General features: G+C 40.2%; 1 protein-coding gene across 2 annotated transcripts in view; it reads left to right on the forward strand.

Moving 5' to 3' along the window:
* Positions 1 to 10,302, forward strand: part of PAAF1 (proteasomal ATPase associated factor 1) — a 40,780-nt gene extending 30,478 nt beyond the window's left edge. Inside the window, exons 9-12 of one of the 2 annotated variants that reach the window (XM_022593788.3) lie at positions 283 to 398; positions 526 to 581; positions 1,945 to 2,027; positions 7,802 to 7,887. In XM_022593788.3, coding sequence (XP_022449496.2) covers positions 283 to 398; positions 526 to 581; positions 1,945 to 1,997 — 225 coding nt within the window. In that variant the 3' untranslated portion in view covers positions 1,998 to 2,027; positions 7,802 to 7,887. Of the gene's footprint in view, positions 1 to 282; positions 399 to 525; positions 582 to 1,944; positions 2,028 to 7,801; positions 7,888 to 9,291 lie in introns of those variants that run through there. The other variant, XM_022593786.3, reaches the window with a different exon arrangement.
* Positions 10,303 to 25,130: the final 14,828 nt, after the last annotated feature.

Below are 25,130 nucleotides of genomic sequence, written 5' to 3' on the forward strand. Positions count from 1 at the left end.
GAACCTGCGTCCCCTGCATCGGCAGGCGGACTCTCAACCACTGCGCCACCAGGGAAGCCCGACTTGTGATTCTTTAAATTGCCACTTTGTTTCTTTCCCTTCAAAAGGTTGTCACAAGTGCATTGAAGCAAAACTTAAATGTGTGAATTGCAAGTGTTTGTCAAATGGAGGGTTGTGCTGGAAAGAGGGTAAAGGAGACTTTTTAGTTTCAAGGATCCCATGAGTCAATGTGTTAAGGGGAAATCGTATGAAACCTGCATCTTTGTCTCCTACTTGTTCCAGGTGTTCCTCTTTATTGGCTCAGATGCCTTCAACTGCTGTAGTTTTCTTTCTGGCTTCTTGCTGTTGGCTGGGACACAGGATGGAAACATTTATCAGCTGGATGTGAGGAGTCCAAGGTGAGTCACCATTTGCTTGCATGATGCAGGTCTTCTGCAGAGTGGAAATTTTTATTGGCTTTCACAGTGATTTAGTCTGGCATACAGATGGCTATTGAATCAAGAGTATGTTTTTCCGTTTATAAAGGTTTTCCAGTGTGAATTGTCTGATTGTTCTTATTATTCCTGGAATCACATTAAAAGGTAATTTGATTCATACTGTCATGATTGTCATGATTGCTTTGGAAATTAAGCTTAAATAATTAACTAACATTTCACTTACAATAATTGTGTAAAACTTCATTTTAAGGAGCTTAGTAATTTTCTTCATGGTATTAGATCTGGGTTGGCCTAAGATTGATCATTTTTAGTTCAGGTAAGCCAGCTCTGATTCTTTATTTGGCTGTGATCATAACCTATCTAAAATAGGCTTTATCGTGGTCTTAAAGATATCCAAAGGGAATCCACAACCTATTTGTCCCAGGATTTAATAGTTTCTACAATTCTGTCCCTTCCTCCTCCTGTTTCCTTCCTTTGTTCAACTGATATTTATTGAATGGCTTCTGTAGGCATTGGGCTTTGTGCAGGGCAGTGAAAAACAGGAGTAAAAAATAAAAACTCTGCCTTTGAGGCATTTGGAGTCTAATAGTAAAGATGAACAAGTAAAAGACTGCTATGACGCAGTGTGATCAGTGGTCTGACAAGGCTATACACAAGAATTTGAGGAACCATCGAGAAGGAGAGGGAAGAAGGTGAGACTGCTTCTCCAAGGAAATGAGGCTTTAATTGGATCTGGTCTAGTAGAAAGTTACCACGTAAAGAAGAGAAGGACCTGCCTTAGGTAGAATAACATATAGAGAAGCATGAAGGCATGTAAAAGTATGGCACTTTAAGGGACCTCTGTGTAGTTTAATATGACAAGTATGTACCCTGCCGATGGAGCAATGATGAGAAGTGATGCCAGACAGGAAAACAGGAATTTGCTTAGAAAGGACTTACATACCCTCCCAAGGAGTTTGGACTTTATTCCAAGAGCAGTGAAAAAATTTCAGGTGAAGAATGACTAGCTTATACCTTTTCTCCCATAATTTAAGTTATTTTAGTTTTGTACTTGTTTTTGCCTCCATGGAGATAGGGAACCTGATTATTGTTATAAAGTCACATATATGTAATTGATTCTCACCTTCCTTTTTCATTTTACAGAGTCCTGACAATTTTAATATTTCACAATTGTCTTAATTCTGTCTATAAGTAAAACGATTAACATATTGTTAACATTGTTATCTTAAACCCTTGTCAGGCGTCCCCTAAAAACTGGAAATATCAGTGGTGACTTAGTTAATTCAGCTCAATAACATGTTTAGATTCACTCCAAGGTGGTTTTGAACAGACTACCTTGATCTACCATTCAAGGATTTTGCCAGGAAAGAAACCATATGAATGTTTAATTTCTGTCCACATTTGTCCTTTGTGCTGTTATGCAGTTAGTGCTGTATGTTGAATATAGTCAAACATTGCTTCTGAAGGAAAAAAATTGTAAAATTGCCCCATTTATTCTGAATCCTAGGGCTCCAGTACAAGTCATCCACAGATCAGGAGCACCAGTTATGTCCCTGCTGAGTTTCAGAGACGGATTCATTGCTAGTCAAGGTGGGTCCAGGGGCCAATTGAGGGAGGTGATTTTATATAGTTCAACTAAACATAGGTTTAAGTTCCTGGTCTGTGGCAGGGCTAGGCTCATAGTCCTACACGATTCTTCGGCGTACTGTACTTTTTATATAGTGTTTAATACCCTACTTGTAATTGTCTCTGCCCCCTCCAATTTGAGCTCCTTGAGAGTAATGACTGCGCTTTATTCATCGTGTTATCCCCAGCATTTAGTTCAGTGCCCACTATGTAGTTGGTGCTCAATAAACATTGTCAGAGTAAACGTACTGGCCCTTATTGCAAATCATTGAGAATTCAATAACGAATCAGTTACAGTCTCTGCTCTAAAGGAGCTCACAGTTAGTAAGACAGACAGACATGTGGACATGTGATTGAATACCATTTGATAAGTACTGCAGCAGAAGACTATATGGGAACATGGGGAACAGCTAACTCGAGTGGTAAGAACGCTGCTGGGATGTCTTCATGGACTGGGTGATGTGTAATCCAATAAATATTTTACCAACTGGAGATGTAAAGATGCACATTGAAGGCCAAGGCTATAGTGTGTACAAAGTCATAAATAAGTGAAGCGGGGCAGAAAGGAGGGATCTATCATTTATTAGGTGCCTAGCATGCAGTAGGTACTGTGTTTGATGTTTTACATGCATAATCTGGGTAAAGTGAGTACCTTGGTGTAGCCAGTACAAAATATTTAGAATGGAGTTTGGGAGTGGGGTTGGGGAAAATACATGGAAGAAGGTGTCCATTAAGGGACACTGAATCCTCATAGGAATGTGTAGGTGAGGAGGACTGGTCTATAGGCCTGAAGGGACCACCTTATGTGAGTATTTTGGTGTATCAGTTAGGATGTTTTTGGCTGTTAGTAACAGAACACCCAACTGAAAATGGCTTCAGTAATTAGGAAAATGTACTACTTCACTTAAGAAGACATTCGGGTTTATGATGGCTCCACATTAGATTAATTTAGTGATTTGAAAACAAAGTCAACAGAGAGACTAAGAAAAGTTAACTCAGTATGGTATCCTGGATTGCATCCAGGACGTTAAAGACTGGTGAAATCCAAAAAATTATAAATTAAAACTGGCCGAGGGGCATATGAGAACTTTTTGAACTATCTTTGTAACTTTTCTGTAAATGTAAAATGATTCTAAAAATATTTTTTTAATATTTTAAATTTAAAAAATGAATAAAAGCTTTAACAAGGAAAAAAGAAATAATATCAAGAACCCAGCTTTGCTTCATCTTTTGGCACTCCTCCCTAGCATGCTGACTTTTTCCCTCAGGTTACAGCGCAGGATAGCTGCTGCAAGTCTTATCTTCCCATAACATACAAATTGTTAGCCTTTTTAAGAATGAGGAACATTTCCTCAGGAGCAGCCCAGCAGACTTACTCTCCTGTGTCATTGGCCAGAATTATATAATATATGACGTGCCCAGAAGACCTAAATAGACATTTCTCCAAAGAAGACCTACAGATGGCCTACAGGCACATGGAAAGATGCTCCGCATCACTAATTATCAGAGAGATGCAGATCAAACCCACAGTGAGGTATCACCTCACACCAGTCAGAATGGCCATCATCAGAAAGTCTACAAATAATAAATGCTGGAGAGGGTGTGGAGAAAAGGGAACCCTCCTACACTGTTGGTGGGAATGTAAATTGGTACAGCCACTATGGGGAACAGTATGGAGGTTCCTTAAAAAACTGAAAATAGGGCTTCCCTGGTGGTACAGTGGTTGAGAGTCCGCCTGCCGATGCAGGGGACATGGGTTCGTGCCCCGGTCTGGGAAGATCCCACATGCCGCGGAACGGATAGGCCCGTGAGCCGTGGCCACTGAGCCTGCACGTCCAGAGCCTGTGCTCCGCAACGGGAGAGGCCACAACAGTGCGAGGACCGCGTACTGAAAAATAAACAACTGAAAATAGAGTTGCTGTATTATCCAGCAATCCCACTCCTGGGGATGTATCTAGAAAAGACAAAAACTCTAGTTCAAAAAGATACATGCACCCCAGTGTTCATAGCAGCACTATTTACAATAGCCAAGACATAGAAACAACCCAAGTGCCCATCAACAGACGATTGGCTTAAGAAGATGTGGTGTGTATATATGTACAATGGAATATTGCTCAGTCATTAAGAAGAATGAAATATTGCCATTTGCAGCAACATGGATGGACCTAGAGAATATTATACTAAGTGAAGTAAGTCAGAGAAAGACAAATATATGACATCGCTCATATGTGAAATCTAAAAAATAATACAAATGAATCTATATACAAAACAGAAACAGACTCACAGACATTGAAAACAACAATAGGCAACCGACAGTATCCAGATTTCCATAGTCATCTCTCTGATATAGGTCCCTTTCGTCCCTGTCAAAAATGGTGCCTTATTTCCCTAGCCCTTTGATGTCTAGACCATAGCAAAGAGTAATCAGGAAGAGATATGGGAACATATGTATATGTATAACTGATTCACTTTGTTATAAAGCAGAAACTGACACACCATTGTAAAACAATTATACTCCAATAAAGATGTTAAAAAAAAAAAAGTAATCAGGAATCTGTACACCTAAGTTTTCTAGCTGTCTGCGCTCCCCCTCTCTCAATCTCTTTCTCCCACGTGTCTGGGCATCAGTTAGTGATGCAGTGGTACTCTATATAAAACCTTAAAAAGAGTACAGCTGGCATAAACTTGTGACAGCTTCCCTTGATGCTGCTGCCGGCACTCATGATCCTATTTTATTTTATTCCTTTTGCTGCCATACCACACTCTTCCCTTGAAATCTCTGCAGTGTGCCCTCCATCCCCATCCTTCTGTTCAAACTGCCCTCTTGAAGGCCACCAATCATGAGCCCCTTGCTAGATCCAGTGGCCTTTTATGTGTACAGTCCTCTCTTGTCCACTAGTCCCTAAGCTTCCTTGAGGACAGGTGGCATGTCTTCTTCGTCTCTGTAACCCCAGCTCTTGCACAGGACTGAAGAATCTCAGCAAATGTTTGTTGAATGAGTGAGTACATATGTTTCATCTTTCATGATTCTTAGTGGTAATGGATTCTGTTATGTTATTTCTTTCTGAAAACTATGAGGTCTTTTGACTTTGGTGATACTAATTAATCTCCTGATCATTCTCTTTCTCCAGTTACTGCTCCTTTCCCTGATTTCTCTGGTATTGTGCCTAGCATGATTCATGGCTTACTGTAGGTTCTCTTAATTTTTTGTTGACGTTGAATCCTTTTGCCCTTCCTAGTATTGTTGCCGTCCCTAAACCAGAGATACTTCCTGAGTTCAGCCTTTGTCCTTCTACCTTTTCTTCTCCTTGCTTCCTCAAGGACCAACTGTTCTCATGGTGTTAGCTGTTAATGATTGGAATCCATAGCTCCAGCCCTGATCTCCTACTTAGCCTTTATTTTATTGGGCAGTTGCATGATATAGAAAAAGCATAGATTTTGGATGCAAACTGACAACCTAATCAATGAATTTATATCCTCACTCCATCACTTACTATTAGATTCAGCTCTATGAAATTCCTAATATATGGCCTTTTTTTTTTTTTTTTTTGCGATATGTGGGCCTCTCACTGTTGTGGCCTCTCCTGGTGTGGAGCGCAGGCTCAACGGCCATGGCTCATGGGCCCAGCCGCTCGGCGGCATGTGGGATCCTCCCGGACTGGGGCACGAACCCATGTCCTCTGCATCGGCAGGCGGACTCTCAACCACTGCACCACCAGGGAAGCCCTATATGGCCATTTTTGATTTATAAAAATGGCGGTTGTATATGGTTTAATCTAATAGTCCTATGACCTTTGTAAACCACTTCACTTTTCTAACTCTCAGTTTACTTAGAGATAAAATAGGTACTCGACATAAAGTAGACATTCTATAAGTGACAGTTTCTTCTTACTCCTGTAACTACCCCTTGCCCTATAAGCCCTCCTAAAAAGTGTTTCTTCTCATCATGATCCAGTGAAAAAGCACACACTCACAAAAAGTAGAATTATGCTATAGGGAAAGATATGTGGAAGTATCAAAGGAATAATAAGTGTTACAAGAGGTTGATGGGAGGAAGGGTTTACTATATGGGGTGGTTAGAAATGGCTTCCTAGAGGGAATGGGAATAGAGCTGGGGCTTATCAAGTAGATTTGTGTATAGAAACCTGAGTGCAGAATAAGAGCTATGGTAATCAGACTTTCTTATCTCCCCTGTCAATATTTCTATATGTATCTCTAAAATATATATGAATCCTTTTTTGGAAAAGATTATTTTTAATAATAATAATGCAAGAAATGATAAATTCCTCCTGTATGCTGCTGGTTGCAGTATAGATTAACAGATAAATTAAAATTGATTAACAGGTAATTTGGAAAGCAGTTTTTCAGATTTCCAAAAAGTTTCAAATGGTTAATTAATATCTTTTGATTCTTTTCCAGGGTTCTATACAAAGTCATAATCTTAATATAGAAAAAAACCTTATGCATAAAGATATTCTTTTATGCAGTATGCTCTCAACCATGTAAAATAAAAATTTACACAGAAAAGGTTGGAAAAATACATTAAAATGTGAACAGTAATTATATTTAGTGGTAGATATGGGTGATTTTTTTGCTTCTGTTTCTTTACTTTTATTTTTAATTTGTTTTCTTTTTGGCTGCACCGTTCAGCATATGGGATATTAGTTCCCCAAACAGGTATTGAACCTGTGCCCCCTGCATTGGGAGTGTGGAGTCTTAACCACTGGACCACCAGGGATGTCCCTGTTTCTTTATTTTTAAAGTTTTCTTCAGTGAGCACGTGCTACTTTTATATTAAATAAAACAGGAACAAAAATGTCACCCATTCAGCAGTTTATAGATCATTCCAAGTTTCATTTGAGCATACTATTCTGAGAAAATTAAGTTTAAAAATTAGATATACTTTTATTTTCTTGGTATAACTTTTCTCCTTTGCCTGATTTATGTGGTCAAGTTTATAGATTGAAGAATAATTTGGGAGCATAGTTGTTTTATATTTATTTATTTATGTATGTATGTATGTATGTATGTATGTATGGCTGTGTTGGGTCTTTGTTGCTCTGCGTGGGCTTTCTCTAGTTGTGGCGAGCGGGGCCTACTCTTTGTTGCGGTGCACGGGCTTCTCATTGCAGTGGCTTCTCTTGTTGCAAAGCACGGGCTCTAGGCGCACAGGCTTCAGTAGTTATGGCATGCGGGCTCAGTAACTGTGGCTTGTGGGCTCTAGAGCGCAGGCTCAGTAGTTGTGGTGCGTGGGCTTAGTTGCTCCACAGCGTGTGGGATCTTTGCGGACCAGGGCTCAAACCTGTGTCCCTTGCATTGGCAGGCGGTTTCTTAACCACTGAGCCACCAGGGAAGTCCTGGGAGCATAGTTTTCTTAAAGAAAACATTTATACAGGCAAATTCCCTGTTAAAAATCATTGTCTAGGATAAGTTTGCAAATATATGTATAAGCCTACAGTTGCTTGCTCTGTGCCCTTAGCAGTTATTGCTAATCAAAGATAACTCTGAGCTTGCACTTGGCCTTCAGATCCTCTCAAGGCCAGCATTTTAGGCAGTCACTGTAGGTCCTCATATTTGGCCCACATAATGAGTCCTGTCTACCATTCTGTGTCTTAGGACAATCTTCTTTAGGCTAGTGACGTACAGAAATAAACTAAAATGTTGAGGGGTTTGGTTTTTTTTTAACTTTGCATGCAGCTTTCTCTTCAGTTATCTTAAGTTTTCTTTCTGCCTTTTAGGTGATGGAAGCTGTTTCATTGTCCAGCAAGACTTAGACTATGTCATTGAGCTCACTGGGGCTGACTGTGACCCTGTGTACAAGGTACAGACCTGAGAGGAGACCAGGCCTGGGTGATTCTCACCTGGGACCTAGGGCTTTTGAGGGGACTGAATCCAGATACTTTGTGGTTATTAGGGGTAATACAATACTAAGCGGTGGGATAGGAAGAAATAATTTTGAGTCAGAAGTGACTTCATCACTTACTGGCTCTGGAAACTTAAAAAATCACTTTACCTCCTCAGTCTGTCAATTTGTCTGTAAAATGAGGATAACAGTGAGATAATGCATATGAAATTTCTTTGTATATTTTAAATATTCTGTAAACATTAGCTATTATTACTATTGTTGTTGTTATTATTATTATTTAAGTTCAAGACTGATTTGGTTAGAGTGAAAAGAGAAAAATGAAAGGGGAAAGAATATTTGTTGACCAGATATTGTTCTAGATGTTTTTACGTATGTTATCTTATTTAATAGTTGTTATCATCCCTTGAGATATAATATTATTATTCCTATTTTTTCTTATAATTTAAAAAAATTTTATAATTAATGCATACTTATAAAAATTCAAACAGTACAGACTGGTACAGACTTCAAAGTCTGCTTTAAGACTTTTTTGGTTCCACTCTTTCCTGAAGTAACTAGCATTAATAGTTTGACATGTATCTTTTAAGACTGTTTTTGGAGAATTTGCACTTACATCTTTGTGTATTTATGTAAATAATATAGTTTTGTCTTTACTTTGTACATAATTGGGATCATTCTATATGTATTGCTCTATGACTTGGGTTATTTTACATGACATTTTGGAGCTCTTTCCAGACAAATGAATATATAATAGATACATTTCATTTTTTAAAATTCCTGCATATTGTTCTGTCTTGTGGATTAACGTATCATTTTCATTTTACAAATGAAAAGATGGGCCCAGAGGGGTTGAGAAAGTTGCTCTGGGTCATGCAGCTACATATTAGCAAACCTGTGATTAAGCTAACTCCAGAAATCATGCCATTTCCATTAAATTAGTGGTGCTTAGCCTTCTCTGGGTCTCAGACTACTTTGAGAATTTGATGAAATCCTCTTCAGAAAAAAAAAAAAAGGCACATTTTGAGAACTCCTTTGCATATAATTTTATGAGGTTCAAGGATACCCAGGCCTTTCTATGGACCATCTGCTCCCCCAGTACACACTGTCTGCGCTAAACCATGCACAGTGCTAGTGGGTTTGTTCTCCACTTGGCCACTTAGTTTCTCTGTTCTGTAGTCATGAGCCCCCTTGATTCTGGCCAGCTATTTTTTTTTTATATATATCATGGATGTAAGTCTTGTCTTTGGAGTCAATAAAGCTTCTCAGACTCATTTGTACTAGTAGGGGTCAATGACAAGGCTCTATTTTTTTGAAATGGAAGAATCCCAGGCTTCCTTTGAGCTATGAACTCTTGTGTTTCAGGTAGCCACATGGGAGAAGCAGATCTACACGTGTTGTCGAGATGGTCTTGTGCGACGCTATCAGCTCTCTGACCTCTGACCCCTTGGGAAGAGGAGTCCCAGTTAATGAAAAAGATTGACTCTGACCAGCAGTGAGCAGAAACATCATCAAGGACCATGGAAGGACCATGGGTGCCCTTTATTGTATTGGGTACCCTTTGGAAGAAACAAAAAGTCAGCTGCATTGGCCCATGTGGAGCTATCATTCCATGACAGGACCCACTTTGAAGTGAGTAAGAAGCTCACATTTGCTCGCTGCATTTGTCCCAACTTCTCCCTTAAACTCACCCCAGCAACATAGGACAAGGATATGGATGCTTATAGTTTGTCACACTGATTGTGTTAAATGTTTACAAGGACCGGAGGACTGAAGCCTGTTCTCTGGAGGAAATAAAGAAAATATGTTTGGAGGAGTCTGAATTTGAGAATCTTTGTTAAATACTCCTGCTCTAGCAAAATGTCAGTCACTGGTGATGGGATTCCCTTCTCAGGCACTTCCTGTTATCCTGGCTGTAGGGTAGGACTACTTGACAGTAGCAGTAAATATCCCATACGCAACCTGGGAAAGATTCTTAGACAGGTAGGGTAACCAACCTTCCCAGTTTTCCTTGGACTGAGGGGTTTTCTGCTACATGCCTTCTGTCCCAGGCAAACTGATATGATTGGTCACCCTTAATACAGGTGATGAAGTTGAATCATATAATTGTAAAGGCAGCGGCTGTCAAAGTGTGGTCCCTTTGGACCACATAACAGCTGTATCCGATCACCTGGGAACTTGTTAGAAATAGAAATTCTTGGAAACCACCGCCCCCCCCGACCCTTTCAGACTTAAATCAGAAATTCTATGGATGGGGCCCACAATCAGTATTTTAACAAGACTCCCAGGTGATTCTGATTCTTGAGACCTAGAGAAAAAAATGGTGAAGGGCAATTTCGTCATAGATGGAACTCAGGGCTCAAGGGATGGCCAGGCTGGTCTATAGGAGATGAGGCTGGAGAGGTTGACAGGGTCCAAATAGTGAACGGCCTTGAATGCCAGGTAAGGAGCTTGAACTTCACTTCATTGGCTATGGGGAACCACAGAAGGGTTTTAAGCAAGGATACAACATGGTCACCTCTTTTTTTTCCTTAAACATAAAAATGGAATCATAATGTATGTATTCCATGGCTTATTTTCACTTAGTATCTCTGAGTTCTTTCCATCTTAGTACATTTAGACGTTCCTCAATTTTTTTTATTTATTTATTTTTGGCTGCGCTGAGTCCTTGCCGCTGTGCATGGGCTCTCTCTAGTTGTGGCGAGCGGGGGCTACTCTTCGTTGCGGTGTGTGTACTTCTCATTGCAGTGGCTTCTCTTATTGCAGAGCACAGGCTCTAGGCACGTGGGCTTCGGTAGTTGTGGAACACGGGCTCTAGAGCACAGGCTCCATACTTGTGGCACATGGGCTTAGTTGCTCTGTGGCATGTGGGATCTTCCTGGACCAGGGCTCGAACCCGTGTGCCCTAAATTGGCAGGCGGATTCTTAACCACTGCACCACCAGGGAAGTCCAGACCTTCCTCATTCTTTTTCATTTTGAATTTTATTTTATTTATTTTTTTATACAGCAGGTTCTTATTAGTCATCAATTTTATACACATCAGTGAATACATGTCAATCCCAATCGCCCAATTCAGCAGACCACCACGCCCACCCCCCACCGCTTTCCCCCCTTGGTGTCCATATGTTTGTTCTCTACATCTGTGTCTCAATTTCTGCCCTGCAAACTGGGCAGAAACCATTTTTCTAGGTTCCACCTATATGCGTTAATATACGGTATTTGTTTTTCTCTTTCTGACTTACTTCACTCTGTATGGCAGTCTCTAGATCCATCCACGTCTCAACAAATGACCCAACTTCGCTGCTTTTTATGGCTGAGTAATATTCCATTATATATATGTACCACATCTTCTTTATCCGTTTGTCTGTTAGTGAGCATTTAGGTTGCTTCCAGGACCTGGCTATTCTAAATAGTGCTGCAGTGAACATTGGGTGCATGTGTATTTTTGAATTATGGTTTTCTCTGGGTATATGCCCAGTAGTGGGATTGCTGGATCATATGGTAATTCTATTTTTAGTTTTTTAAGGAACCTCCATACTGTTCTCCATAGTGGCTGTATCAATTTATATTCCCACCAACAGTGCAAGAGGGTTCCCTTTTCTCCACACCCTCTCCAGCATTTATTGTTTGTAGAGTTTTTAATGATGCCCATTCTGACCAGTGTGGGGTGATACCTCATTGTACTTTTGATTTGCACTTCTCTAATAATTAGTGATGTTGAGCATCTTTTCATGCATCTCTTGGCCATCTGTATGTCTTCTTTGGAGAAGTGTCTATTTAGGTCTTCTTCCCATTTTTGGATTGGGTTGTTTGTTTTTTTAATATTGAGCTGCATGAGCTGTTTATATATTTTGGAGATTAATCCTTTGTCCATTGATTCGTTTGCAAATATTTTCTCCCATTCTGAGGGTTGTCTTTTCATCTTGTTTATGGTTTCCTTTGCTGTGCAAAAACTTTGAAGTTTCATTAAGTGCCATTTGTTTATTTTTGTTTTTATTTCCATTACTCTAGGAGGTGGATCAAAAAAGATCTTGCTGTGTTTTATGTCAAAGAGTGTTCTTCCTTGTTTTCCTCTAAGAGTTTTATAGTGTCCGGTCTTACATTTAGGTCTCAAATCCATTTTGAGTTTATTTTTGTGTATGGTGTTAGGGAGTGTTCTAATTTCATTCTTTTACATGTAGCTGTCCAGTTTTCCCAGCAGTTATTGAAGAGACTGTCTTTTCTCCATTGTATATCCTTGCCTCCTTTGTCATAGATTAGTTGACCATAGGTGCATGGGTTTATCTCTGGGCTTTCTATCTTGTTCCATTGATCTGTATTTCTGTTTTTGTGCCAGTACCATATTGTCTTGATTACTGTAGCTTTGTAGTATACTCTGAAGTCAGGGAGTCTGATTCCTCCAGCTCTGCTTTTTTCCCTCAAGAATGCTTTGGCTATTCGAGGTCTTTTGTGTCTCCATACAAATTTTAAGATTTTTTGTTCTGGTTCTGTAAAAAATGCCATTGGTAATTTGATAGGGATTGCATTGAATCTGTAGATTGCTTTGGGTAGTATAGTCATTTTCACAATATTGATTCTTCCAATCCAAGAACATGGTATATCTCTCCATCTGTTGGTATCATCTTTAATTTCTTTCATCAGTGTCTTATAGTTTTCTGCATACAGGTCTTTTGTCTCCCTAGGTAGGTTTATTCCTAGATATTTTATTCTTTTTGTTGCAGTGGTAAGTGGGAATGTTTCCCTAATTTCTCTTTCAGAGTTTTCATCATTAGTATATAGGAATGCAAGAGATTTCTGTGCATTCATTTTGTATCCTGCAACTTTACCAATTTGTTGATTAGCTCTAGTAGTTTTCTGTTGGCATCTTGTAGGATTCTCTGTGTATAGTATCATGTCATCTGCAAACAGTGACAGTTTTACTTCTTCTTTTCCAATTTGTATTCCTTTTATTTCTTTTTCTTCTCTGATTGCCATGGCTAGGACTTCCAAAAGTATGTTGAATAATAGTGGTGAGAGTGGACATCGTTGTCTTGTTCCTGATCTTAGAGGAAATGCTTTCAGTTTTTCACCATTGAGAATGATGTTTGCTGTGGGTTTGTCATATATGGCCTTTATTATGTTGAGGTAGGTTCCCTCTATGCCCACTTTCTGGAGAGTTTTTATCATAAATGGGTGTTGAATTTTGTCAAAAGCTTTTTCTGCATCTATTGAGATGATCATATGGTTTTTATTCTTCGATTTGTTAATACGGTGTATCACATTGATTGATTTTTGTATATTGAAGAGTCCTTGCATCCCTGGGATAAACCCCACTTGATCATGGTGTATGATCCTTTTAATGTGTTGTTGGATTCTGTTTGCTCATATTTTGTTGAGGATTTTTGCATCTATATTCATCAGTGATATTGGTCTGTAATTTTCTTTTTTTCTGCTATCTTTGTCTGGTTTTGGTATCAGGGTGATGGTGGCCTCATAGAATGAGTTTGGGAGTGTTCCTTCCTCTGCAATTTTTGGTAGAGTTTGAGACCGATGGGTGTTAGCTCTTCTCTAAATGTTTGATAGAATTCACCTGTGAAGCCATCTGGTCCTGGACTCTTGTTTGTTGAAAGATTTCTAATCACAGTTTCAATTTCATTACTTGTGGTTGATCTGTTCATATTTTCTATTTCTTTCTGGTTCACTCTTGGAAGTTTATACCTTTCTAAGAATTTGTCCATTTCTTCCAGGTTGTCCATTTTATTGGCATAGAGTTGCTTGTAGTAGTCTCTTAGGATGCTTTGTATTTCTGCGATGTCTGTTGTAACTTCTCCTTTTTCGTTTCTGATTTTATTGATTGGAGTCCTCTCCCCCTTTTTCTTCATGAGTCAGGCTAATGGTTTATCAATTTTGTTTGTCTTTTCAAAGAACCAGCTTTTAGCTTTATTGATCTTTGCTATTGTTTTCTTTGTTTCTGTTGCATTTATTTCTGCTCTGATTTTTATGATTTCTTTCCTTGTGCTAACTTTGGGTTTTGTTTGTTCTTCTTTCTCTAGTTCCTTTAGGTGTAAGGTTAGATTGTTTATTTGAGATTTTTCTTATTTCTTGAGGTAGGCTTGTATAGCTATAAACTTCCCTCTTAGAACTACTTTTGCTGCATCCCACAGGTTTTGGATCATTGTGGTTTCATTGTCATTTGTCTTTAGGTGTTTTTTGATTTCCTCTTTGATTTCCTCAGTGATCTCTTGGTTATTTAGTAACATATTGTTTAGCCTCCATGTGTTTGTGTTTTTTACATTTTTTTCCCTGTAATTCATTTCTAATCTCATAGCTTTGTGGTCAGAAAAGATGCTTAATATGATTTCAGTTTTCTTAAATTTACTGAGGCTTCATTTGTGACCCAAGATGTGATCTATCCTGGAGAATGTTCTGTGTGCACTTGAGAAGAAAGTGTAATCTGCTGTTGTAGGATGGAATGTCCTATAAATATCAAGTAAATCTATCTGGTCTGTTGTGTCATTTAAAGCTTCTGTTTCCTTATTTATTTACTTTTTGGATGATCTGTCCATTGGTGTAAGTGTGGTGTTAAAGTCCCCACTATTATTGTGTTACTGTCGATTTCCTCTTTTATAGCTGTTAGCAGTTGGCTTATGTATTGAGGTGCTCCTATGTTGGGTTCATATATATTTATAATTGTTATATCTTCTTCTTGGATTGATCCCTTGATCATTATGTAGGGTCCTTCCTTGTCTCTTGTAATATTCTTTATTTTAAAGTCTATCTTATCTGATGTGAGTATTGCTACTCCACCTTTCTTTTGATTTCCATTTGCGTGGAATATCTTTTTCCATCTCCTCACTTTCAGTCTGTATGTGTCCCTAGGTCTGAAGTGGGTCTCTTGTAGACAGCATATATATGAGTCTTATTTTTGTATCCATTCAGCAAGCCTGTGTCTTTTGGTTGGAGCATTTAAACCATTCACGTTTAAGGTAATTATCGATATGTATGTTCCTATGACCATTTTCTTAATTGTTTTGGGTTTGTTTTTGTAGGTCCTTTTCTTCTCTTGTGTTTCCCACTTAGGGAAGTTCCTTTAGCATTTGTTGTAGAGCTGGTTTGGTGGTGCTGAATTCTCTTAGCTTTTGCTTGTCTGTAAAGCTTTTGATTTCTCCATCGAATCTGAATGAGATCCTTGCGGGGTAGAGTAATCGTGGTTGTAGGTTCTTCCCTTTCATCATTTTAAGTATATCATTCCACTCCCTTCTGGCTTGTAGAGTTTCTGCTGAGGAATCAGCTGTTGACCTTATGGGAGTTCCCTTGTATGTTATTTGTTGTTTTTCCCTGGCTGCTTTCAATAATTTTTCTTTGTCTTTAATTTTTGCCAGTTCGATTACTACGAGTCTTGGCGTGTTTCTCTTTGGGTTTATGCTGTATGGGACTCGCTGCGCTTCCTGGACTTGGGTGGCTATTTCCTTTCCCATGTTAGGGAAGTTTTCGACTATAATCTCTTCAAATATTTTCTCGGGTCCTTTCTCTCTCTCTTCTCCTTCTGGGACCCCTATAATGCGAATGTTGTTGCGTTTAATGTTGTCCCATAGGTCTCTTAGGCTGTCTTCGTTTCTTTTCATTCTGTTTTCTTTATTCTGTTCCGCAGCAGTGAATTCCACCCTTCTGTCTTCCAGGTCACTTACCTGTTCTTCTGCCTCAGTTATTCTGCTATTGATTCCTTCTAGTGTAGTTTTCATTTCAGTTATTGTATTGGTCATCTCTGTTTGTTTGTTCTTTAATTCTTCTAGGTGTTTGTTAAACATTTCTTGCATCTTCTCGACCTTTGCCTCCATCCTTTTTCCGAGGTCCTGGATCATCTTCACTATCATTATTCTGAATTCTTCTTCTGGAAGGTTGCCTATCTCCACTTCATTTAGTTGTTTTTCTGGGGTTTTATCTTGTTCCTTCATGTGGTACATAGCCCTCTGCCTTTTCATCTTGTCTATCTTTCTGTGAATGTGGTTTTTGTTCCATAGGCTGCAGGATTGTAGTTCTTCTTGCTTCTGCTGTCTGCCCTCTGGTGGATGAGGCTATCTGAGAGGCTTGTGCCAGTTTCCTGGTGGGAGGGACTGGTGGTGGGTAGAGCTGGCTGTTGCTCTGGTGGGCAGAGCTCAATCCCTCATTCTTTTTAATAATTTCCAAAGTTTGGACTTCCCTCGTGGTCCAGTGGTCAGGACTGTGCACTTCCACTGCAGGGGGCATGGGTTCAATCCCTGGTCGGGGAATTAAGATCCCGCATGCTGTGCGGCATGGTCATTCATTTCCAGAGTATGAATACCATATCAATTACATTATTAGAGAAAAGCAACCCTTGTGCTGGCCATGTAGGCTAAGATCAGGATTTATTTAAAAGAAGAAGGTAATTCCTAGCTGGGGTAATATTATGGTTTACAGAGTTCTTAAAGGCTGGTGGTAGGGAGTTCCCTGGTGGCCTGGTGTTGGGATTCTGGGCCTTTGGTGCTGTGGCCCAGGTTCAGTCCCTGGTCAGGGAACTGAGATCCTCTAAGCCACACAGCGCAGCCACAAAAAAAAAAATGCTAGTGGTGAGACTCAATGAGATCTAGTGATTTGCCAAGGGTCATAGAGAGTAGGAACTTGAACACAGTTTATCTTAACTTTAAATCCCATATTTTCCTTCCAGTTGCTTTTGCCTAAACCAAATCGAAAATAAAATAGTATAATTCATTGAGTATCTACTGGGTATCTACCCTGTTCTAGGTACTGTATGTAAATATTTAATCCTCATAACACTCTTAAAAAGGAAATGGTATTATTCCTGTCTAAAGGATAAAGAGGGACTTTCCTGGTGGCACAGTGGTTAAGAATCCACCTGCCAATGCAGGGGACACGGGTTCGAGCCCTGGTCTGGGAAGATCCCACATGCTGCGGAGCAACGAAGCCTATGCACCACAACTACTGAACCTGCACTCTAGAGCCCGCGGGCCACACTGCTGAGCCCATGTGCCACAACTACTGAAGGCTGCGTGCCTAGAGCCCGTGCTCCACAACAAGAGAAGCCACCGCAGTGAGAAGCCTGTGCGCCACAATGAAGAGTAGCCCCCGCTCTCCACAACTAAATTAAAAACTGAGACTCAAGGAATTAAGTACCAGAGCCTTGATTTGGACCTTGCTCAGTCTGTCTCCAAGGCCCATGCTCCTTCCACTATACCATGTGGTCACAAGACCTCTGGGACTAGAGCAATTTCATTCAAGGAGTGATTTGTGATAGGGTCAGGTAGACCCAAACGGACATATTCCAGAGCTCAGAAACATTGAATCCTAGGAGGTCCAGGTGGAACCTCTAAGAAGTCAGACTAACAAAAAAGGATGAGGAAGAATATAGCTAAGTTCACAAAAGTATGTCTCTGAGTTCCCATTCCAGGACTCGTTCTTCTCCATTGCTATCATATTTACAAGCCCCTTTTCACAGGTCTCCAGAGTTGACATCCTGATTGTGATAGATGCAGTAACCCTTGACAGCTGTCCTGAAGTCCAGACCCAAACAGAAGGAGCAGAGGCTAGCTCTCAGGTACCCCAAAGCCTTATCTACTGTGAATGGAATAATCCCCAGTTTGCAGCAGACAAAGCTTTTTTTTCCTTTTGGGTTGAGGAATGCATTCTGGGTAAGGAAGGGTTGACAACCCCCATCTTCAGCACTGCAGGCCCAGGGGAGCTCTGTGCTAGACCTTGTTTCTTGGCTTTCAGATGCCCCCTTGTGACTTCTTGTGAGAAGTGCCTCTATTTCTCAGTCCTGAGAAGTTGGCAGTGGCAGCAGCTATTGAGCATATACTGTGTGCCAGGCACAGTCCTCACAATAGCGTTGCAAAGCAAAGGTTTATTTTTCTTGAACAAGTCTCTTTGTGGATATATTTTATATATTTTTCTAATTTACTTTTTATTTTGAAATAATTTCAAACTTGCAGAAAAGCTGTAAGAATAGTTCAGAGGATTCCAGTATATTCCCACCCAGATCTCCCTGTTGTTAACTTCTTATGTTTGCTTTGTCATCCTCTCTCTCCCTCTTTCTTTATATATATATAGATATATTTTTTACACAGGTTATATATGCTGTATATAGTTTTTCTGAATCACTTGTGAGTAATACACAAATTTTATGTCCACTTACCTTTAAATACTTCAGTATGCATTTGCTGAAATCAAGGACACTCCTGCATAACCACAGTACATCTGTCAAAACAAGGAAACCTGCATTGATACTATACTATCATCCAGTTTGCCAGCCCCATTCAAGTTTTGCTGGTTGTCCCAACAATGTCCTTTATAATCACTCTTTCCTTTGTGGTCCAGGGTCTAATCCAGGATCATGCGTTGCATTTGTTTGCCTTCTGTCTGGAGTACTTCCTCAGTATTTCCTTTTATAACCCTGATATTTTTGAAATGTAGGCCACTTTGGGTTTGTCTGATGTTTCCTCATGATTAGATTTAGGTTATGTATTTGGGCAAGAATACTCCCGATGTGATTCTCCATCCTAAGAGCATGGTATTGGGAGCCACACAATGTCGATTTGTCTCATTACTGGTGATGTTAACCTTTTGTTTTGTTTTTTGAGATATAATTCACAAACCATAAAATTCACCCTTTTAAAGTATGCAATTTGGTGGTTTTTAGTATATTCACAAGGTCATGCAGCCATCACCACCAATGCCAGAACATTTCATCACCCCAGAAAGAAACCCCATATACTTCAACAGTCACTCCCCATGCCCCAGCCCTGGCAACCACTAATCAGATGACTCTCTGTCTCTGTGGATTTGCCTATTCTGGATGTTTTATATAAATGGAATCATATTATATGTGGCCTTTTGTGTCTGGCTTCTTTCACTTAGCATAAAGTTTTCAAGGTTCATCCATGTTGTAGCATGCATCAGTACGTCATTCTTTTTTGTTGTCAAGTAATAGCCCACTTGTGACGGTTAATTTTATTTGTCGGGCTTCCCTGGTGGCTCAGTGGTTCAGAATCTGCCTGCCAATGCAGGAAACATGGGTTCGAGCCCTGGTCTAGGAGGATCCCACATGCCGCAGAGCAACTAAGCCCGTGTGCCACAACTACTGAGCCTGCGCTCTAGAGCCCGCAAGCCACAGCTACTGAGCCTGTGTGCCACAACTACTGAAGCTCGCGTGCCTAGAGCCCGTGCTTCACAGCAGGGGAAGACACTGCAATGAGAAGCCAGCATACCGCAAACAAGAGTAGCCCCCACTCGCTGAAACTAGGGAAAGCCCACGTGCAGCAACAAAGACCCAATGCAGCCAAAAATAAATATAAATAAATTTATTTAAAAAAAAATTTATTTGTCAGCGTGACTGAGCCATGTTGCCCAGATATTTGGTCAAACATTCTGGATGTTTCTGTGTTTTTTGGATGACACTGACATTTAAATCAGTGGACTTTGAGTAAAGCAGATCACCTTCTATAATGTAAGGCCTCATCCAATCAGTTGAAGGCCTTAATAGAGAAAGACTGACCTCCCCCAAGCAAGAAGGAATTCTACCAAAGGATTGCCTTTGGACTCAAACTGCAACTGTTCCCTGGGTCTCCTGCTGTACCACAGGCCTACCCTGCAGATTTCAGACTCTTCAAGTCTCCATAATTGCATGAGCCAATTCCTTAAAATAAATCTCTACACACTCACACACACAACACACACACACACACATGCACACACACATCTTATTGTCTCTGTTTCCCTGGAGAACCCTAATACACCATTGTATGGATATACTACAGTTTTTTAATCCATTCATTAGATGATAGACATTTAGATTGTTTTCACTTTTTAGCTATTATGGATAATGCTGCTGTGAACATTCGTGTACAGGTTTTTTTGTGAACATATATTTTTAGTTCTGTTGGGTATATACTTAACAGTGGAACTGCTTGGTCATATGGTAACTCTATGTTTAATGTTTTGAGAGACTGCCAACTATTTTCCAAAGCGGCTGCACCATTTTACATTCCCACCAGCAATGTATAAGTGTTCTGCTTTCTCCATGTCCTTGCCAATGCTTGTTTTTGTCCATCCTTTTTATTTTAGTCAGCCAATGTTAACTCAGTTAAAATGGTATCTACCAGGTTTCTCCACAGCAAAGTTAATAAGTATTTTGGGGGGAGCTACTTTGAGAGTATATAAATATCCTATTCCTTCCTCATCAATCTTGTATGAACTAGTTTTAGCATTCTTTAATAATTTCTGTCTGAATCAGTTATTCCTATGATAATTGCCAAATGGTGATTTTCTAATTCCATTATTCTTTTTACATTTATAATCAGCATTATACTGTAAGGAAGAACTTTCCCTTCTCCCTCATTTATACATTCATTCACTCATTCATTCATCAGATATATTATTATAGATTACTCATGCATTCATCTTTTATTCTATAGATTATAATCCGTTATTACTATTATTTATTTTGCTATTTAGAGTGTCCCATTTGGGTCAATGGGAGCTCCTTCAAGCTGGATCCTGTGTCCTTTTGACATGTTTCCATCATTCTTTGAGCACTTCCATATTCTCTGGTACCATAAGATATTCAAGCCTCAACTTATACTTTCCAATCCCAGCCCTGGAATCAGTTGTTTGTCTAAATAGCCCTGGTTCCTTTTAGTGGAGAATAGTATTCAGAAACCAAAACCTGGGCAATAACATGCTCTTTACTAGTGGGGTATTATTGCTTCTTGGCCCTATCAGTAGATAGTACATATACACATCTCTCTTTCTGCATCCATCATTCTATATATATATTAAAAATCATGCATTCACACTGATGTCACCAATTCCAGTCCAGCTCCACCTTTTACGTATTTACCTCCTTTCTCCAACAATGAGAAGCTTCACTCTCATAATTCTTAGTATATTCACTTATTTGCTCAATACCGCTGTGAGTAACCAATCTTCCAGCCACACAGGCCACATAGGCCATCTCCTCCCCTTTTACTATGGCCTTTGCACACCTGGTGTCCCTCAGATAGAGTCGCCTCCTTCCTCTCCATTCACCTCACCCAGTCCCAGACTAAGCAAGGCCTTCCCCCAACCCTCTGAGTTTAATTTTTAACAACACTTTTTTCTGGCAATAAGAGTAAAACAGGTAATTCTCTGGCAGTCCAGTGGTTAGGATTCAGTACTTTCACTGCGGGGGGCCCAGGTTCGATCCCCGGTTGGGGAAGTAAGATCCTGCAAGCTGTGTGGCTAAAAAAAAAAAAAAAAAACAGAGAGTAAAACAAATGGCCAATACACAAGAAAAAATGTTCAATTTAAGTAATTAAATAAAAATGCAAATTAAATACATAAGAAAGCTCAAAAATGCAAAAAAATATAAAGAGTAATTCCATATTTTCACTTTATAACTAGGCAATTGTAGCTAAGAAATAACTGTTTTAAGGTCATAAAACTAGTAGCTAACAGATAGGATTTGGCTCTGAGTCTACTGCCTCAATGCTGAGGGAGCATCTTCTATGTGATGTGTGCTTTTGTATAGTTTTATTTAATATTTTCACACCAACCCTGTGGTGGAATTCATGTTAATAATCCCATTTATTCAAGGAAACTTAGACTTGGGGCCATTAAGTAAACTTGCTTCAGGTCGCACAAATGGCATGCGAATACAGCAACATCAAGATATGGTCACTCTGGAATGGATAAAGAAGATGTGGTACATATATACAATGGAATATTACTCAGCCATAAAAAGGAATGAAATTGGGTCATTTGTAGAGACGTGGATGGATCTAGAGACTGTCATACAGAGTGAAGTAAGTCAGAAAGAGAAAAACAAATATCGCATATATGTGTAATCTAGAAAAATGGTGAACCAGTTTGCAGGGCAGAAATAGAGACACAGATGTAGAGAACAAATGTATGGACACCAAGGGGGGAAAGTGGCGGGGCGGTGGTGGTGGTGGTGTGATGAATTGGGAGACTGGGATTGACATGCATACACTGATGTGTATAAAATGGATAACTAATAACCTGACGTATAAAAAAATAAAAGGTAGGGTCACTTTGACCAGTCAACTCACCCAAAACCTACACTTTACTTCTTAGCTTTTTAATTGATTTCTCTGTCCTTTGGCCCAACTCCAAAAGTGTGTTTTACCACTTCCAGATATACCTAAATATACCTAAAATAGATCTTTTGCCTCAAGTAATATGAAAGATCTACTTTAAGGCAGGCCCTCCTCTGTAATAGTGTGGCTTCAGAGGACCCAGGGAAGTTCTTAAATATCTCAGTCATTAGTATCTGAAGTGCCATCAGGGAACTATCAAGATTTTCCATCCACAATTAGAGATGAGGTTTAAAATGTAGTACCCCTCTTTTCCCTGTATGACTGATATTTGATCCTTTCTTAAGAATACGTTTCCATTTGAGAGGAGTAAGAAGCTAAGTACTTAGAGAAGATACTCCTGAGGAAGAAGGAGGAGGAGAGGAAGGGCTGTAGTGTGGCGCTGGCCCAGGGATCGACCAGTGGAACAATAATCCAGATACAAACCCATGCATATATGTAACATTTGTATATAACACAGCAGTCATACAGATTTGTGGGGAAAAAATGGACTGTTGAATAAATGGTTCTGGGATAGTGGAATGTCTAAAAGAAAAAAACAACACCTAACTGGCACCATAAACAGAAAAATAAGTTCTAGGTGGATTAAAGGTTTTAAAGTAAAATGGATGGAAGAATATGTAGGTGAAGATCTTTATGACCTTGTATAGGGAATATTTCTTAAACTAGACACAAAAAGATAACCAAAAAGGAACAGATTGATAAATTTGACCCCATTTAAAAGAATGGTAAAAAGACAAGCTCCAAGATGGAAGGGGTTTGTATTTTATATTATCAACAAAGAAACATAAAGAGTCACAAATCAATCTGTAAAAAAAGAATAGCCCAATAGAAAAATGGACAAAAGATGTAAATAGGCATTTCACAATGGGGAAAAATAATTGCAAATAAAAATGAAAAGACCTCCACCAAGAAATGCAAATTAAAATCCACAGTGGGATGCTATTTAACACCTATATTGGCAACCATTTAAAAATTTGACAACAAGAATTGGTGAGAATGTGGATCAAAAAGGAACTCTCACACACCGCTATTTTGCCATTGTAAATTAGAATCACCACATCAGAAAACTGTCTGATATTACCTTGCGGAGTTGACACACATGCCCAAATGTTCAGGATCAGCAGAGAATGCGATACAACCTCTGTGAAGACAAGTCACACCCACACACCCACACACACACATGCACAAACACATACCGTTTGCATAAATGATACCATTTATATAAAGTTTAAAAATATGAAAAGGTAAATATGTTGTCTTGGATACATGCAGTGGTATGTGGAGCTGGCTGTGCCAACTTGGGAGAAATTGGCAAATGCTACAAATCAGAGCTATTTTTTTCCTTCTGGTGAGCCTGTTAAACATTTAGCAGTACACCATCAGATACATGCGTAGTAGTAAAATCATAAAGAAACGCAAGAGAATAATAAACAGGTAGGGAGGGGCACACAGGGGCAGCAGTCCTTCAATAACAAATGTTCTAATGCTGCTCTTTCTTGCATGTAAACTATTTCATAAGAAAAAAAAGAATGAGTAGGAGTTAGCTGGGCCAAGCAAGGGTTGGTGGTGGGTTTGGTGGGAAGGGTCTGGGTAGAGGTGGCAGCATAGGTGAATGGGAGAGAATGGTTAGCTGGGCATCTGCAAGTGCTGTAGTGAATTCTGACGAGCGGGTGAAGTGTGAGAAGTGAGAGCAGACAGGAGGGAGCAGATCACTGAGCACCTGTGTGCCAGGATAAACGGCTTGCATTAACTCTGGGCAGTGTTATGGAGCCCAAGCTCACTCTGCTCACCACACGACAGGCCAATAAATGGGGAGACCAGTTGTTGGGGCAGGAATAACGACTTTAATTGGAAAGCCAGCAGACCGAGAAGATGGCAGACTAGTGTCTCAAAAAACCATCTTCCTCAGTACAAATTTGGGCTCCTTTTACACAGAGGAAGGGGAGAGTGGGGGCCCACTGCGATGCCTACCAATGGTTGAGCGGGACTGCTATTGGTCGCGCCTGCCCCGCCCTTATTACAAGTGGAGTGAGGTCTCGGCAGGGTAGAGACAAGGTGGCAGGACAGTGAGGAAGTCGTGGTGACCTTGCTGAAAGATGAAAGCCCAAGCAAGGCCATGGCTAGGAGGAGGATGAGCAGAGGAGGAGCTCGAGAGACGTCTAGGAGGTTAAATGGTCTGAGCTTGGTGACTGGGTGCAGGATGTGAGTGGAAACCACGCTGCTGCCCTCAAGGAGGTGGAGTGGAACTCCCCACTCTTTAAGGGTGGACTGTGAAATGACTTCCTTCGAAAGAGTACAATCCAGAAATGGGGAAATTAAAGTAGCTTTACAGGGGAGAAATCTGACAAACACTGCCTCAGCAGGTGATCAAGGTCAGCCTTGGCAGTGATAAGTCATGGTGATGGTACCTTTGACCTGATGGCATGAGGATGACACTTTACCTCTGTGGTCTTCCTTCCAAAGCACCCCAACCCCAATCTAAATCATAAGAAAAACATCAAACAAATCCCAACTGAGAGACAGTCTACAAAATACCTGACCAGTACTCCTTAAACTGTCAAAGTCATCAAAAACATGGAAAGTTTCAGAAACAGCTGTAGCCAAGAGGAGCCTCAGGAGACATGACAACTAAGTTTATTTATATTTATTTATTTATTTTTTTGGCCGCGCCATGCGGCGTGTGGGGTCTTAGTTCCCTGACCAGGGATCGAACCCACACCCCCTGCTTTGGGAGTGTGGAGTCTTAACCACTGGACCGCCAGGGAAATCTCAACAACTAAGTTTAGTGTGATATCCTGGATCGGATCCTGGAAGAGGAAAAAACAAAACACAAAACAAAAAACGGCATTAGGGGCTTCCCTGGTGGCGCGATGGTTAAGAATCTGCCTGCCAGTGCAGGGGACACAGGCTTGCAAGGGACACGGGTTCGAGCCCTGGTCCGGGAAGATCCCACATGCCGCAGAGCATCTAAGCCCATGAGCCACTACTACTGAGGCCTGCGTGCCATAACAACTGAAGTCCGCACACCTAGAGCCCATGCTGCACAACAAGAGAAGCCCGCGCACCGCAGCGAAGGGTAGCTCCCCCTTGCT

The sequence above is a fragment of the Delphinapterus leucas genome, chromosome 7 (genome assembly GCF_059928025.1).
Source record: "Delphinapterus leucas isolate spDelLeu-1000000601 "Yukka" chromosome 7, BTC_Dleu_Yukka2, whole genome shotgun sequence".
Taxonomy (NCBI): domain Eukaryota; kingdom Metazoa; phylum Chordata; class Mammalia; order Artiodactyla; family Monodontidae; genus Delphinapterus; species Delphinapterus leucas.